At 36.9% G+C, this 12,895-nt stretch overlaps 1 protein-coding gene across 12 annotated transcripts in view; it reads right to left on the bottom strand.

Moving 5' to 3' along the window:
- The window catches only part of CPEB3 (cytoplasmic polyadenylation element binding protein 3), a 181,726-nt gene that overhangs the window by 96,651 nt on the left and 72,180 nt on the right, over positions 1-12,895 (bottom strand). For 10 of the 12 annotated variants that reach the window (XR_004972187.1, XM_036336608.1, XM_036336607.1 and 7 more), the window contains 2 exons: positions 9,974-10,133; positions 560-616 (listed from right to left, as the gene is read on the bottom strand). Coding sequence is in view for 11 of the 12 variants with exons in the window: in XM_036336608.1 (XP_036192501.1) it covers positions 560-616; positions 9,974-10,133 (217 nt within the window). In the remaining variant the exon portion in view is untranslated. The remainder of the gene's footprint in view (positions 1-559; positions 617-9,973; positions 10,134-12,895) is intronic. The other 2 variants (XM_036336602.1, XM_036336603.1) reach the window with 1 other exon arrangement.

Below are 12,895 nucleotides of genomic sequence, written 5' to 3'. Positions count from 1 at the left end.
ACAGTAGCCACAAGACAATCCATAAAGGAATGGGAGTGGCTGCGTTTCAATAAAGATCTTTACAAAAGTAGGCAGTGGGCTCACAGGGCTGCAGTTTGTCAACCCCTGGCACACTGTAGCCATTCCCAAACTTTAGCCTCCATCACAATAACCTACAGGACTTGTTAATACACAGATTTCTGGGCCCCATCTGTAAAGTTTATGATTCAGCAGGTCTGGAGTGGGACTTGAGATTCGACATTTTTAATAAGTTCCCAAAGGATGCTGATGCTCCAGGGACCACACCTTCAGAACCACTAGTATAAAATAATGGTCTACATTTTACTCATTGAAATGTTGAAATGTAATAAACAATTAAAAAGTGGAAATATCCCAATAAATCATTACTTAGTCAGTTATATAATGTCTAATCACTGGGGTGTACACCTGAAACGAATAGAATACTGTATGTCAACTATAATAGAAAAATAAAAAAAATTATTAAAAAGAAAAAAACATGTAAATAACATGCTGTAAACCTGACTGCTAATTTTATAGGATATTTCACATGAAGACTTACTGTTAAGTGCCATTATATTATCTGTTCCTGGATGATGGAAATTTATTCCCATGCGTCCTAAAAAATAAAATAATTTTATTTTAAGCACAAAGAAAATAATGCTTAATATAATCATTTCAAAACATTGTAAAATACGAACATTACAAAAAGCTAAAACAAATTAATCGACAACAAACAATGCTATCAAAGGCCATAGCGATCACAAAAGTTTTTAAATCAAGTCATAAAATATAGACATGAACAATTTTAAAACAAAGCCAAAGTCTCAATAACAACAAATAAAACAAAACAAAACAATAAGCTCCCATTATAATCTTCTGAAATTTTAATACATCTCTGCATTCCGATTTAAACATGCCAACTCCCTGAATTAAGCATTTTATTTAAACAACCATTCACAGTGCCCTTCAAATTCAAGCAGAAAAATAATGAATTCAAGAACTATATAAACTTGAAGCTAAGGAGGAATAAAAAGATAAAGTTCTCATAGTGACTCAAAAATGCAACAATTACCAGAATGGCAACTGGAAGATGGTAAAGTTTATATAATGAATTGGGGAACAATGACTAGCTAAAAACCTGGGGTTCTTATTGCTGCCCCTATCACTAATTAGTTGTATGACCTCGGGCATAATGTTTACCTTCAGACCTTTGTCCTTATAGTAGTTACAGGGGTTGCAAACTTCTGCCCACACTGGCTGGCTACCTGTGTTTGTTCCCCTCCTTGAGCTAAGAATCATTTTTACATTTTTAAAGGGTTACAAAACAAAAATTAAAAAACAAATAATAATGTGTGACAGAGACCATGTGGCCCACAGGCCTAACATATTTACTCTCTGGTCCTTTACAGACAAAGTGACAAGAATAAATCAGATATTTCAACTAACAGCCTTCAAGGTTAAGAGCGGAAGATGTAGACATTTGATTTGCTTTTTCATTAATTATTTAGGAAAAGGAGGTGTTTCAAAACAAAAATGAAACAGAGAGAGTTTTATATGAGAAAAAAATGTACTTAGTAAGTTTTCTTGACCAATTCACGCAACAAAATCATTACTGAAACAATGCTTTTGTGTAAAGCTAATATCTACGAACTTGGCTCTGCTAGGTTTTCATGTCCAATTGTGTCAAGAGTTAACATGAAATTCTCAGAAAAATGTTAATTTCAGGTCACTACCATTATTTAAATAAATGTCAACAGCATTTGGGGGGAGACTGGTGCAGAGAAAGCTGGAGATAAGGACTCTTACAACAAATACAGTGTTATACACAACTGCAAAAGGCCAGTCATCATTTGGTATTGAATTCGGTTATGGGGTACTGAAGGCAAACAACATTATCAAACTCTTCTGGCCCAAAAGGGAAAAATCACAGTATTTGCCTCAACTAAAAAGGGGGAATCATGAATTCCTTGTGAAATCAAAACCATCGTAATCTCTTAAAGACCCTCAGATCATAGTAATTTGTGAAAGGTCATTTCATATTAAGGCATAAGGAAAAAACAAAACTCTTAAGTTGCTTGCATTGATGTGTGTGTGTATGTGTGTATGACAGAGAGAGTAATTAAGAATGGAAAAATCATCAACAGTTGATGGATTCTGATGAAATTGTTCTAATTTTATCATAAAGCATTAAAGAACTTTCCAAAAAAATTATTTTCAGTTTTTATTATTTTAAACTTCCTTATCCGGAGGAAGATATTACATCTATCTCCAATTTTGTGGAAACTATTTTGCTAACATTTATATTATGGTAAAATTCTTTTTAATAATATATTTGAATGTTTTCTACAGAAAAATCATCATATTAGTAACAAATCATCTCTTACTAACTGAATTGACTGTTTTATTGTTTTTAATGAATTTTTAAGATCTTTTCATATTTACCAAAAGCTAGTAATTAGGAGTTTCAAAAACTACCAATTGTTAAAAGACAAATTTAACAGTATCTATGTGTCATATGTTTTTCCAGCTCCTAAGTCAAGTTAAAGTCCCTAAAAATTATAGTCTGTACCATATGCTGGGAGTGCTATCTCCTACCACCACCTTGATCAGAGCCTATTACAGGAAAATTTGTCACCAGAACAGACTTTGACTCAGTAGAGAGAATTTCATTCTGATTTTAGTTAGCAATATCAATATTCTCTCCATTATTTTCAGATAGCCAAGATACTCTATGGATTCATTACCACCAAATACTAACAGTCATGAAAACTAGATATGATTTACACATATTCTGAGGTATTCACATTTAACAGTAAATAGCCCAGTCACTGCAAAGTCTGCCTAAAAACGCAACGAGAGTTCAAAATCACTGCCTATCCAAACTTCAGGAAATATTATGTAGAGAAGGTCTCTCTGCTCTTTAAGCAAGGAATATTCAGAGATAAGTGTGGTTCTTAAAAGCTAGGTATGTTCCCTAAACATTCCTAGAATAATAAAGGGTTATCAAGAAAGCAAAGTAAGCCCAAATTTAGCTGATCCTCATTCAACTTCTTTTATTTCTTGTGCTAAGCTCATTAATGGTAAAGAATTATGTAGTTTATGCCTGGCTCATGTGGCTCAGCAGTGACTGAGTTGAGTGTTGACCCAGGAACCAAGAGGTCACTGGTTTGATTCCCGGTCAGGGCACATGCCAGGTTGCAGACTAGATCCCAAATAGGGAGCATGCAGGAGGCAGCCAATCGGTGATGTTCCTCTCTCATCGATGTTTCTATCTCTCCATCCCTCTCCCTTCCTCTCTCTAAAAATCAATAGAAAACATTTTAAAAAGAATTATGTAGTTTACAATCACTGCATCAAACAATAGTTATTGTATGTTTCTGTATGCCCCTCTGCACTCCTCCAGAAGTTGGATCCTTTTTGGACGCTTTCCATGAGGTTTTAGGACTTTTCAGCCAGGAAAAATGAAAATGAAAAGAAGCTTGGTAGCTTTCTAATTAATCATCCTCCATCTCATAATGATTTCTTCTGATTCAATCTTTCTAAAGATGCAGCAAAAACAAGAGCCTTGGGCAATGTTTTGTAGACAAAGGCATCACTACTTGCTAAAAAGCAGAAACTTTTTTGTTTTTCCTGGTATCCTCCCTAATTCTGTTAGCCTCTTTGACCCATGGATCTCTGGATCAATATAGTCAATAAAATATATTATAAAAAACAACTCTGGGTCAATGCCAGACTCACCAGAACCAATTATTTAAAAATAATCTATTTTTTTCCCAACTAAATGCAAATTATTTTTAGTAAAACCACTTATGGCTTCTTTAAGCTACTTTCTTTACCTCTTCAAAAGTTCATGTTTAGATTATAAAGTGCAATATATCTTCGTTGGAGAAAAATGAGACAATAGAGAAAAATAAAGAAAATAAGATCACCAATCAAAGACAAGCTCTGTTAACGCTCTGATTTACAGTCTTCCAGTTTAGAAACTGCATATGACCAAAGGTTTCTTTTCTAAAATTGGGGATTATTTTATAATTTTATTTTTTATTTAATATTTTGAATGCCTTAAGTCTTACAGTTATTATGGCATTTTGGAGAAAAGACAAAAATATAACAGCAAAAGAAAAACCGATTCCAAATTCAGATGAGGCCATTTCTTTTTCCTTTCTTTTGTCCAACAAACACTGCTGTTTAATCAGCTGTGAAAATAGAATCAAGTGTGTGACATCTGGTGATTTTTGTTAATTCAGTCTGGTGCTGCCAGCGTGACATTTTGTCACCTGTCCATGGTCTGCTATTTTTAAATTGTTCTTGTCAGCTAGCTATCTTTTAAGTATAGTGTAAAATATAAGGTTTCGAAAACTGGAAGGCCTACTTGGTTTTGCTGAGTTGAATGATGCTGTGGAAATCTGAGGCTGTGTCCCACTTTTCCCACTGCAAGGGGCCTGGTAAATGGGGGTCAGAGGGGATAGAGGGAGAGTTTGGAGAACAGGATTCCATATGGTTATTCAGACTGTAAAAATCAGTCTCGTAAGCTCAATTCACATTCATATTTAAGAGAACAGTTATTCTTTTTAAAAAACTATCTCTACTATTATTCAAAGTGTCAGAGCCCAACTAAAGCTGTACTTTTATATGTCCAAAATTAAAATTAGAATTTTTATTAATTCATACTTAATTATGCAAAGTCACCTCTTCACTTCTGCAATATGTTATGTGATAGGGAACAACTGCTGTATCTTCCCGCAATCATCCTCATTTGCTCTAAAAAGTCAAGTCCTTCAAGAGACCTTCCCAGAACAGAATGTGAGTGCCATGTTCTAGAAAAGGTTATAAGACAAAATGAATATTCTACTGGATTCTGTTTCCTACCACTCTTCTCTATAAAGTTGAAGGTATATACCTTCAGAGAAAGTATCCACAAGATGTAATAATATGATATGCAAGAATACAATAAAATGGTCTTTTAAATCCCTTTCAGGGAAAAATGATTAGAGACTGGTACTATAATATTCTAAATATGTTCCAAAGAACCAAGAAGCAAAAGCTGTGAGCTTAGACCTGAGGTCAAATCCTAGCTTCTTTGCATACCAGTAGTGGATAATTTTTAGCACGTGCCTACATTTCCTCATTTCAGGCCATACTCTGGAACAATTAAATCGGAATTTCTGGAGGTAGTACCCAAGATTAAAGTACTCAGTCTTTTTCTTTCAAAATTCTCAGGAGAAAAAAAACAACCTCACAGGTGATTACATTGCTATATTGAAAGGATCATTGGGCAAATTAATGGGAGGTACCTATAAAAAGATCACTCAACTTCTATCTATTGTGTCTCTCCCCCCGCCACCCTCACTCCCAGTATAGAACAATCACTTTTTTTCTAATTTAGAACCTGTGCCCTAAAACTTTGTGTAATCTGCTAACTTTTATACCAGATAAGCTAGAGCTTAAGGAAGGTAACACAAAATAGAACTGGAGTAATGATTCAGGTTCGTGAAGAGACAGTATGTTTTTCTGAACAAACTAAGTGTAATGACAGGTGCACTTTTCCTAAAACGAGGAAACCTCAACACGCCACAAAAAGGGTCAATTTTGTGAAAGGCTAAATGCCACTGAATATAAATCGTAATGAATAAATAAAATGCCCTATAACACCAAAGGGGTGGCATCTATGCCTTCCAAATTTCTGTCAATTTAAATTTTAAAGCACTATTATCAGAAGACAGCTATTTTTTTCCCCAGTTTGAGTATATATTTGAAAAGCAAACCCTTCAAGATCAGTTCTCAACTGACACCTGCTCTTTTCATTTCTCAAATTTCAGTTCCATGAATGGTGAAGAGAAAATCTTGTCTCTCAATGTCACCTCCACTGCCCAATGTACTGTGGTTGGTATTTCCCTATTCTTCTCTCTCAGTACTTTGTCTTTGAATCTTAATTCTAAGGGAGGGTATGATTAATCAAACCTAATGACCCTGGGTTTTCATAGGGGTTCCCCAGCGGCTAGATGAACCCTCATCATTAGCAGCAAGTCAGTGGACCACTGTAAGGAGGGTATAAGGATGAACCTCTTCCCTTATCCCTTATTCCCAATTCCAGAAATCCCATTAATCCTCACAGTTATGAGAAGCGTTGAATATCCCTTCAGTCCACTAGAAAAGAGGGCAGAGAATAATTCCTCCCACCCAGGCCTCACTCATACCTAGACCAACCCCAAGGACTTTTGTACTTAGAAAAGAAATAAGGAACCGTTTTCATTAGTTCATCACCCATCTCAAAACTCTCCTTCTCATCTCTTGGAGACATTATCTCAAACGAACATTAGGGAAAGTCATACGTAAGATGTGGTAAGAGGCAAATGTAATGATGAAATGTTTCTCTGTTATAACCAAGAACTGTAATCTGAGCTCTTTAAGAAGCCAAAATTCAGTCTAAGTTTTATTTAAATAGGGTTCTGTGATCTGATCAACACTGCAGAAGACATTCCTGAGTGCTGTGAAGAAAGACCAATTTGACTTTTTCTCTACTACTTTACTACTGGGGGCAGGGGGGAGATGGGTCTTTTAAAATCTCCTACAAACACTTTCAACGCTGACCTAGTATTACGTATAAACAAAATTGGAAAACTGTTAAAGCTCTTTACTGAAGCAGAAATCTTAGTACTTCCTGAACTTCCTATTTCATCATTTCTCCCACTAACCCTTTCTTCCCGCTGAATCAAGAGAAGAATTGAACAAAGGAATTTCTTACTCAATACATTTCTAAGATGAAATATCACTGTGAACATATTTTCGCCACCTTCACTTTAAGTACATATGAGGTACTTTATTTTTCATGACTGTGATATCCTATTTTATTATACTTTCTTTACATCATTCAGATATGCAATTTTGGAAAGCCAACATAACTTAGGAGGATTCTTTCCCTTTCTCCTTTTGGTGGTTTTTGATCATGACAATCATTATTTACATATGGGAAATACAAAACTTGGCAACTTGCATTTGCAAGCTTTCAGCATTTAGCTGCAACCTAGCTAGAAGGAAACACTGTAGGAATATAAAGGTTTAATTTATTGCCCAGGCCGGGCTGTAGGCATACCATTACCACTGCCAGCAAAAAAAAATTATAGATACCATTTGAGCGGTTTCTGGTGTCAGAAACTTGATCTGATTCTGTGAAGTAGGTGCTTTATTTTAACAATGAGGACACTAAGACTTTAAAGAGGCTAACTAATTTATCTAGATCAATAGCTAACTAGAGGCAGAGCCGGAATTCAAACACAGGTTTGAGTGACTGCAAAGTCAGAAAGGCCGAGTTGGAATTTCATCTCCTCTATAGAGAATATAAAATGTCTGAAAGAATGTTAATAAACAATTTTTGTTATCTCTAGGTAGTAGGTCTCAGGTGATTTTTTCCACTTTCCTTTTTGTTTTTTTATGTACTACCTGAATTCCTTACAATGAGAAAGAATGTATTATTTTCTAAAGAAAATTGAGCTTCGGAGGAAAACACCAAAACAAGCAAGCATATAAAAAATCAAGGCCTCTATCACTTGAGTGTTGAGATACTCAAAATAGTGTTCCCATGTTTAAGTGGGAGAAGAGGATACTAGAGAGAAGAGGGAAAACGGAATGGAGTGGAGGGAAGCGTTTCTAGACAGACTCATCCAGAAGCCACCGGGTAGGTCTCCTAGCCCACCACTTCTCTTAAAGCGCAATTCACCTAGACGCTTACATATTTTGATTTTTAACTGACTAGATGTTTATATCTTTTGACCCAGAGACCCTCTCTATGAATTTTCCTTGAGAAAAAACTATGTGCAAGAACTCATCCATGGCAGCATTACCGACAATGGAGGAAAAAAAGCTGGGAACAATCTAAGAATCCAAAGTATAAGGCCTATCAATAAATTATAAAGACCGGATAAAAACATGGATAATGTTTATCATGTGGGAAATAGAAAAATAAAGACTACGCCATCACAATGTTTCTTTTATTTTTTTAATGACCTTTTTGTTATTATAATTTACTCCTCTTTAAGAGTCAAACGTTACTTAAAATCTTTCCTTTAAAATACCAGCATCATAATTATATTACTAGGAATAATACGGTTCAAACACATGATGCCATAAGTCAGACCTAACAGTCTTCCAGCTGGAAAAGGGAAGCAGGAAGCTCAAACACCCTCACCAGAGGACGCTGACGCGATGCTGTAACTGAACATGGGAAGTGGTCCCCTCATAAGGAAATCAATGTGGGTGGTATGATGAACTGAGAGGTTGCAACTCTATTGAGGCTGTAAAAAAGTACATATTAAATGCCTTCCAATTTCTGAGGACATATAAGTACAGTGCATAAGGCTTGCATAGGTGAAACCTCACATTTGCAAGTGTAGTGAAAAAATTTACGCACAGGCAGTTAGACATGAAATATTTAAAAAGGCCACCACAACTGGAATAAGGTATTTACATTACACTGTAGTGAGGTACCCTCCTCACACTTCAATAATGCTACGCTCAAAAGGCAGGGCACAATAGCACCCACTTAAACAATATCCACAAAATTCTGGAAAATTATTTTACAGGCTGTAATCTAATATCCTTTTACATTTTATTGCTGGATGAAAAGAATACAGACTAAGCTAAAACAAATACGCATAAAGAACAAGGGCTGAATATTTTAGGTTAGGAGAGACTTCTAGCTGTTCGAGGTAGAGAAGGCAGACAAATGCAGCCTTTGAAGATATTAAAAACACAAAAGTCTGTGAATATCATGGGTTTCTTTTTTAACGTCATTCTCACTTCGAAGTGAAATATGCTTTAAATGGCCATGTACCTAATCTCCCAACTGAAGACAGACATGGTAACAGTGACTAAATATAACAATGAATCAATGAGAGATTTTTTTTTCCCTACTTCTGAAGGCTTTAAAATATAGCTTTTCTCAAAATCCTTTCTTTTCTTTATAGTCTGTTAACTACTCTCTTTTCACTGGCAATTGAGGACCGCAGCAGAAAATCATAAGTGTGACAAGAAAAGGATGAAATGGATTCCTGGTGTGGCTGGAGGAAATGGCTATCAGGTGTTCACAGTCATTCCTACCCTCTGTAAGAGCCTGCAGAGAACCAGAGGGGATCAAATTCCTCCCCATCCAGAGGACAGGAGAGTTTGGACAAGATGGACATCCCTGTGGCCAGCTCTTTACAGTGTTCCGATATTAGGCGCTGAACCCAAGCACTGTAGATACTTCAACAGAAAATTTCCATTACAGTATTCAAAAATACCTTGGGGCCCCTAAAAATTCCTATAACCCATAAAAAGAACTAGCTGTAATTATGAATGTAACATCAGCCTCTATCCTGAATTTACATGGGTTGTAAAAGTAGGAAATCCTAATATTGCTGACGCTGGGACTTTCTGCCTTATATTTAAGCCAAAACGTTTACACATTTTAAGACATTTTCCTTAATGTTTTAGCCTGAGAGAATGCAAACGGGTCGCTGGCTGCTCTCAAGTCTGTGTGGTGTTACCTCTCTATACTAGGAAATTGATTATATTTTAATAAAATGAAACCCTTTTGTATGAAGTTTTCTGAAGTAGTCTTTGGAGACTAGTTGACTAAATCTCTTATTTCCTTGCAGTATGCTTGGATTTAAATGAATTATCCAGGTTCGGCTGTGGATTCCAAATGCAAAGCCCAGAAAATGTGGCTTCTGGTCTCATGCCGTAACTGCAACTTCAGCTGCCCAGCACATGCTTCTGCCAGACATTATGATTAAAGCCATCAACCTTGAAAATCATAGGTAGCTGAACCCAGGTTTTAAAAAAATCAACTTTAAATACATTCCACAATGCTTTACAGAAGCAAACAAAAACAAACAAAAAACAAACAAACAAAACAAAACAAAATCACAATTATTAAAAAGCTGATTTTTGTTTAAAACACCAAGCAAGGAATGGACATATGAATATTCCTAACCTGCAAAATGATTCCTCCACATTATATCAGCGAAACTCATTGGTGGGCCACTGGGAGGGTAGTGTTTACCTTTCAGAGGCTCATGATCAGTCCTTATCATATCCATTAAGGAGTTCTCCAACGAGTGCAAGTTAAAAGTGTCATAGGGCCTACTCCGGTCCTAAAAATAAAAACACAGAACAATAAGACAACACATAAAATCACTCCATAAAAATCAATACCATAGCATTTGCTTCTTGCCATGTACTGATGACGTGAATCAAAGTTCCAGATAGTTCTAATAATAAACACACAGTCATTCTTTGCATTAAGAATAATGGCTTATTTCAAAAGGACACTAAACTTACATTAATGTTGGAATTTTAAAAAAAGAATAATGACTTGGCAACATTACCTTTAATACAAGTTTCCATTAATTAATTAAATTATTACCCTTTTCCCCTAATCGTCTTTTATGTACATGTCCCACTCCTTCAGGCTGACTTTTTCTCAAGTGAATTAAAAAAGTAAATTCAAAGGTTAAGAGTCATATGAATTGGTTCTGCCCTCTGCCCTTCACCCCCTGCACCCACCGTTAAGTGAAGATTCTACTCAAATGAACAGAGGTGCTGTTTTTTTCTGGAGGAAGACCATAATTAAAAACTCAGTATAAAATTACTTTCCTGAAAAGCATAAAATTACTTCCCACAAAAAAGTGACTGTAGCGTCAATGTATTTTTATTGCATATCTTTCATATTTATTACTGATAAAGTCCATATGATAAGGTCTATACATTCGGTATATGTTATAAAAATTACAGCATGTCCAAAGTACTAAAATTACCTTCTGAAAAGCATTCACATGAAAAAAATTTAACCCAAGGTAGTGTTTTCCTGTTAGATTCAAAAACATTTTGCAAATAGAAAGCTAACGCAAAAAAAGTGAAGAAAAATAATTGTTCTGCCACAGTTCACTCATGCCCATGGGAGACCATCACCTACCAATTATTTTTAGTAGTCTGAGTCTAAAAGGAAGTGCAGTCCATGGCCTAATTTATTACTAGAGAACAGATTTAGTTGGTTTTTGTTTAAGAAAAGCAAGACAGCCTGGCTGGTGTGGCTCAGTGGTTGATCATTGACCTATGATCCAGGAGGTCACAGTTCAATTGCCAGCCAGGGCACATACCTGGGTTGCAGATTCAGTCCCTAGTGTGGGGCATGCAAGAGGCAGCTGATCAATGATTCTCTGTCATCATTAATGTTTCTGTCTCTCTCTCCCTCTCCCTTCCTCTCTGAAATCAATAAAAAAATACTTTTTCTTTTTTTTTTAAAGAAAAGCAAGATAAACATACACCTCAATAACCACACAAAACAAACCATAGCAATGAGAGATTATTCTCAGGATCTTGAACAGTTTATCCAGCCTTGCAAATGATCACTTATCCTCTCCTATGAATAACAGAAGGACATGATGAGTACGATATAATACGACAGGTATAAACCTCAGCTACGATGACCATTTTCCAGGTTTGTCTTAAACTATTGGAAAATTGTTTTCTTCTGGTCTCTGGTATACAGCCTAGCTGTATACCTATCCAGGGAAGCAAAAAGGGAGGTGACATTTTGGCAGTGAACTCAGAGGATTACTGGATAAATGAATGCAGCATGAACGCATGCAGGTCCTAGGAAGAGCCCTGACCTAAGAACCAGGAGGCAAGAGTGCTAGAACAACTCTAAACAACTGGGGCTTTGGGGAACATTATGATCCACTGCTCCAGTTTGTGCCTGAAATTCCTCCCTTTATACAAATGAGAGGATTGAGCTACATTATTTCTATTATCTCTGCAACCCTATTCTTTAAAAGAACAACAACAACTCATAGATGAGGAGTAGGGGTGGGGGACACAGACTTTACAAACCTTTAATGTGCAAGTTGAGGGCCACTGCCCTACTAGGCCCTGGCAGTTCAGCAGTAAATGCTGTAGCCTAGTCTAGTGGTCGGCAAACTGCGGCTCGCGAGCCACATGCAGCTCTTTGGCCCCTTGAGTGTGGTTCTTCCACAAAATACCACGTGCGGGCGTGCACATACAGTGCCGGGAGCCGGTCCATCCTGGCTGTTTCAAGGGACCTGGCATATATGGCATGCTGTTCTTAATATGTTTGCTCACCTTCTTGGCGCTATGTGTTTTAACCAAGGTCACCTCTCCGAGAAAGGTTGTTTCCCCAGGTAGGGATTTTTCCCCTGAAGTTAGGGAGGGGATAAAACCCCTTAACTAAGTGCCAGGCAGGTAGTTAATCACTTTAACTACAACCAATCACACTTAAGCTACATAATCTTTACTCCCTGGAATGGAGATAAGAAACACCCTAACCTTTGGAATAGAGATTGATAGGATTGGAATCAACTGGTATAAATACAGATGTAACAAGACAACAGGACACAGAACCTAGACACAGAACCTAGCAAGAGAACCTGGCTGAAGAACCTAGAGACAGAACCTGGATAGAACATGGCAAGAGAACCTGACTAGAACCTGGTGACTGAACCTGGCTGGAGAATCTAGCGAGGGAACATGGCTACAGAACCTGGCTGGAGAACCTAGCAAGAGAACATGGACACAGAACCTGGCTGGAGATCCTGACCAGAACTTGGCTAGAGATCCTGGCTAGGCTGCTGATCAACTGAACGCTGTCTCTGTGTCATTCCTTCTTCACCGACTCCGTCCACACCTTTGGGGACCCCAGCAGTACAGTGTGATTGAAACTTCGTGGCCCATGCACAGAAGTCAGTTTTCGGGAAGGAGATTTACAAAACAAGTATACGAGTGTGGATGGGAGAGTTGGAAGGGGTCGACCTCAGCAAACATACCTCAATCAGATTGAGGAAGTTTTTAGCAAAGGCCAGCTTAGGAGTACCCTAATTAAGTTAATAATAATGTACCT

The sequence above is a fragment of the Myotis myotis genome, unplaced genomic scaffold (assembly GCF_014108235.1).
Source record: "Myotis myotis isolate mMyoMyo1 unplaced genomic scaffold, mMyoMyo1.p scaffold_m19_p_15, whole genome shotgun sequence".
Taxonomy (NCBI): domain Eukaryota; kingdom Metazoa; phylum Chordata; class Mammalia; order Chiroptera; family Vespertilionidae; genus Myotis; species Myotis myotis.
The sequence above is the reverse complement of the archived record's forward strand: the minus strand, read 5'-3'. Positions and strand labels throughout refer to the sequence as shown.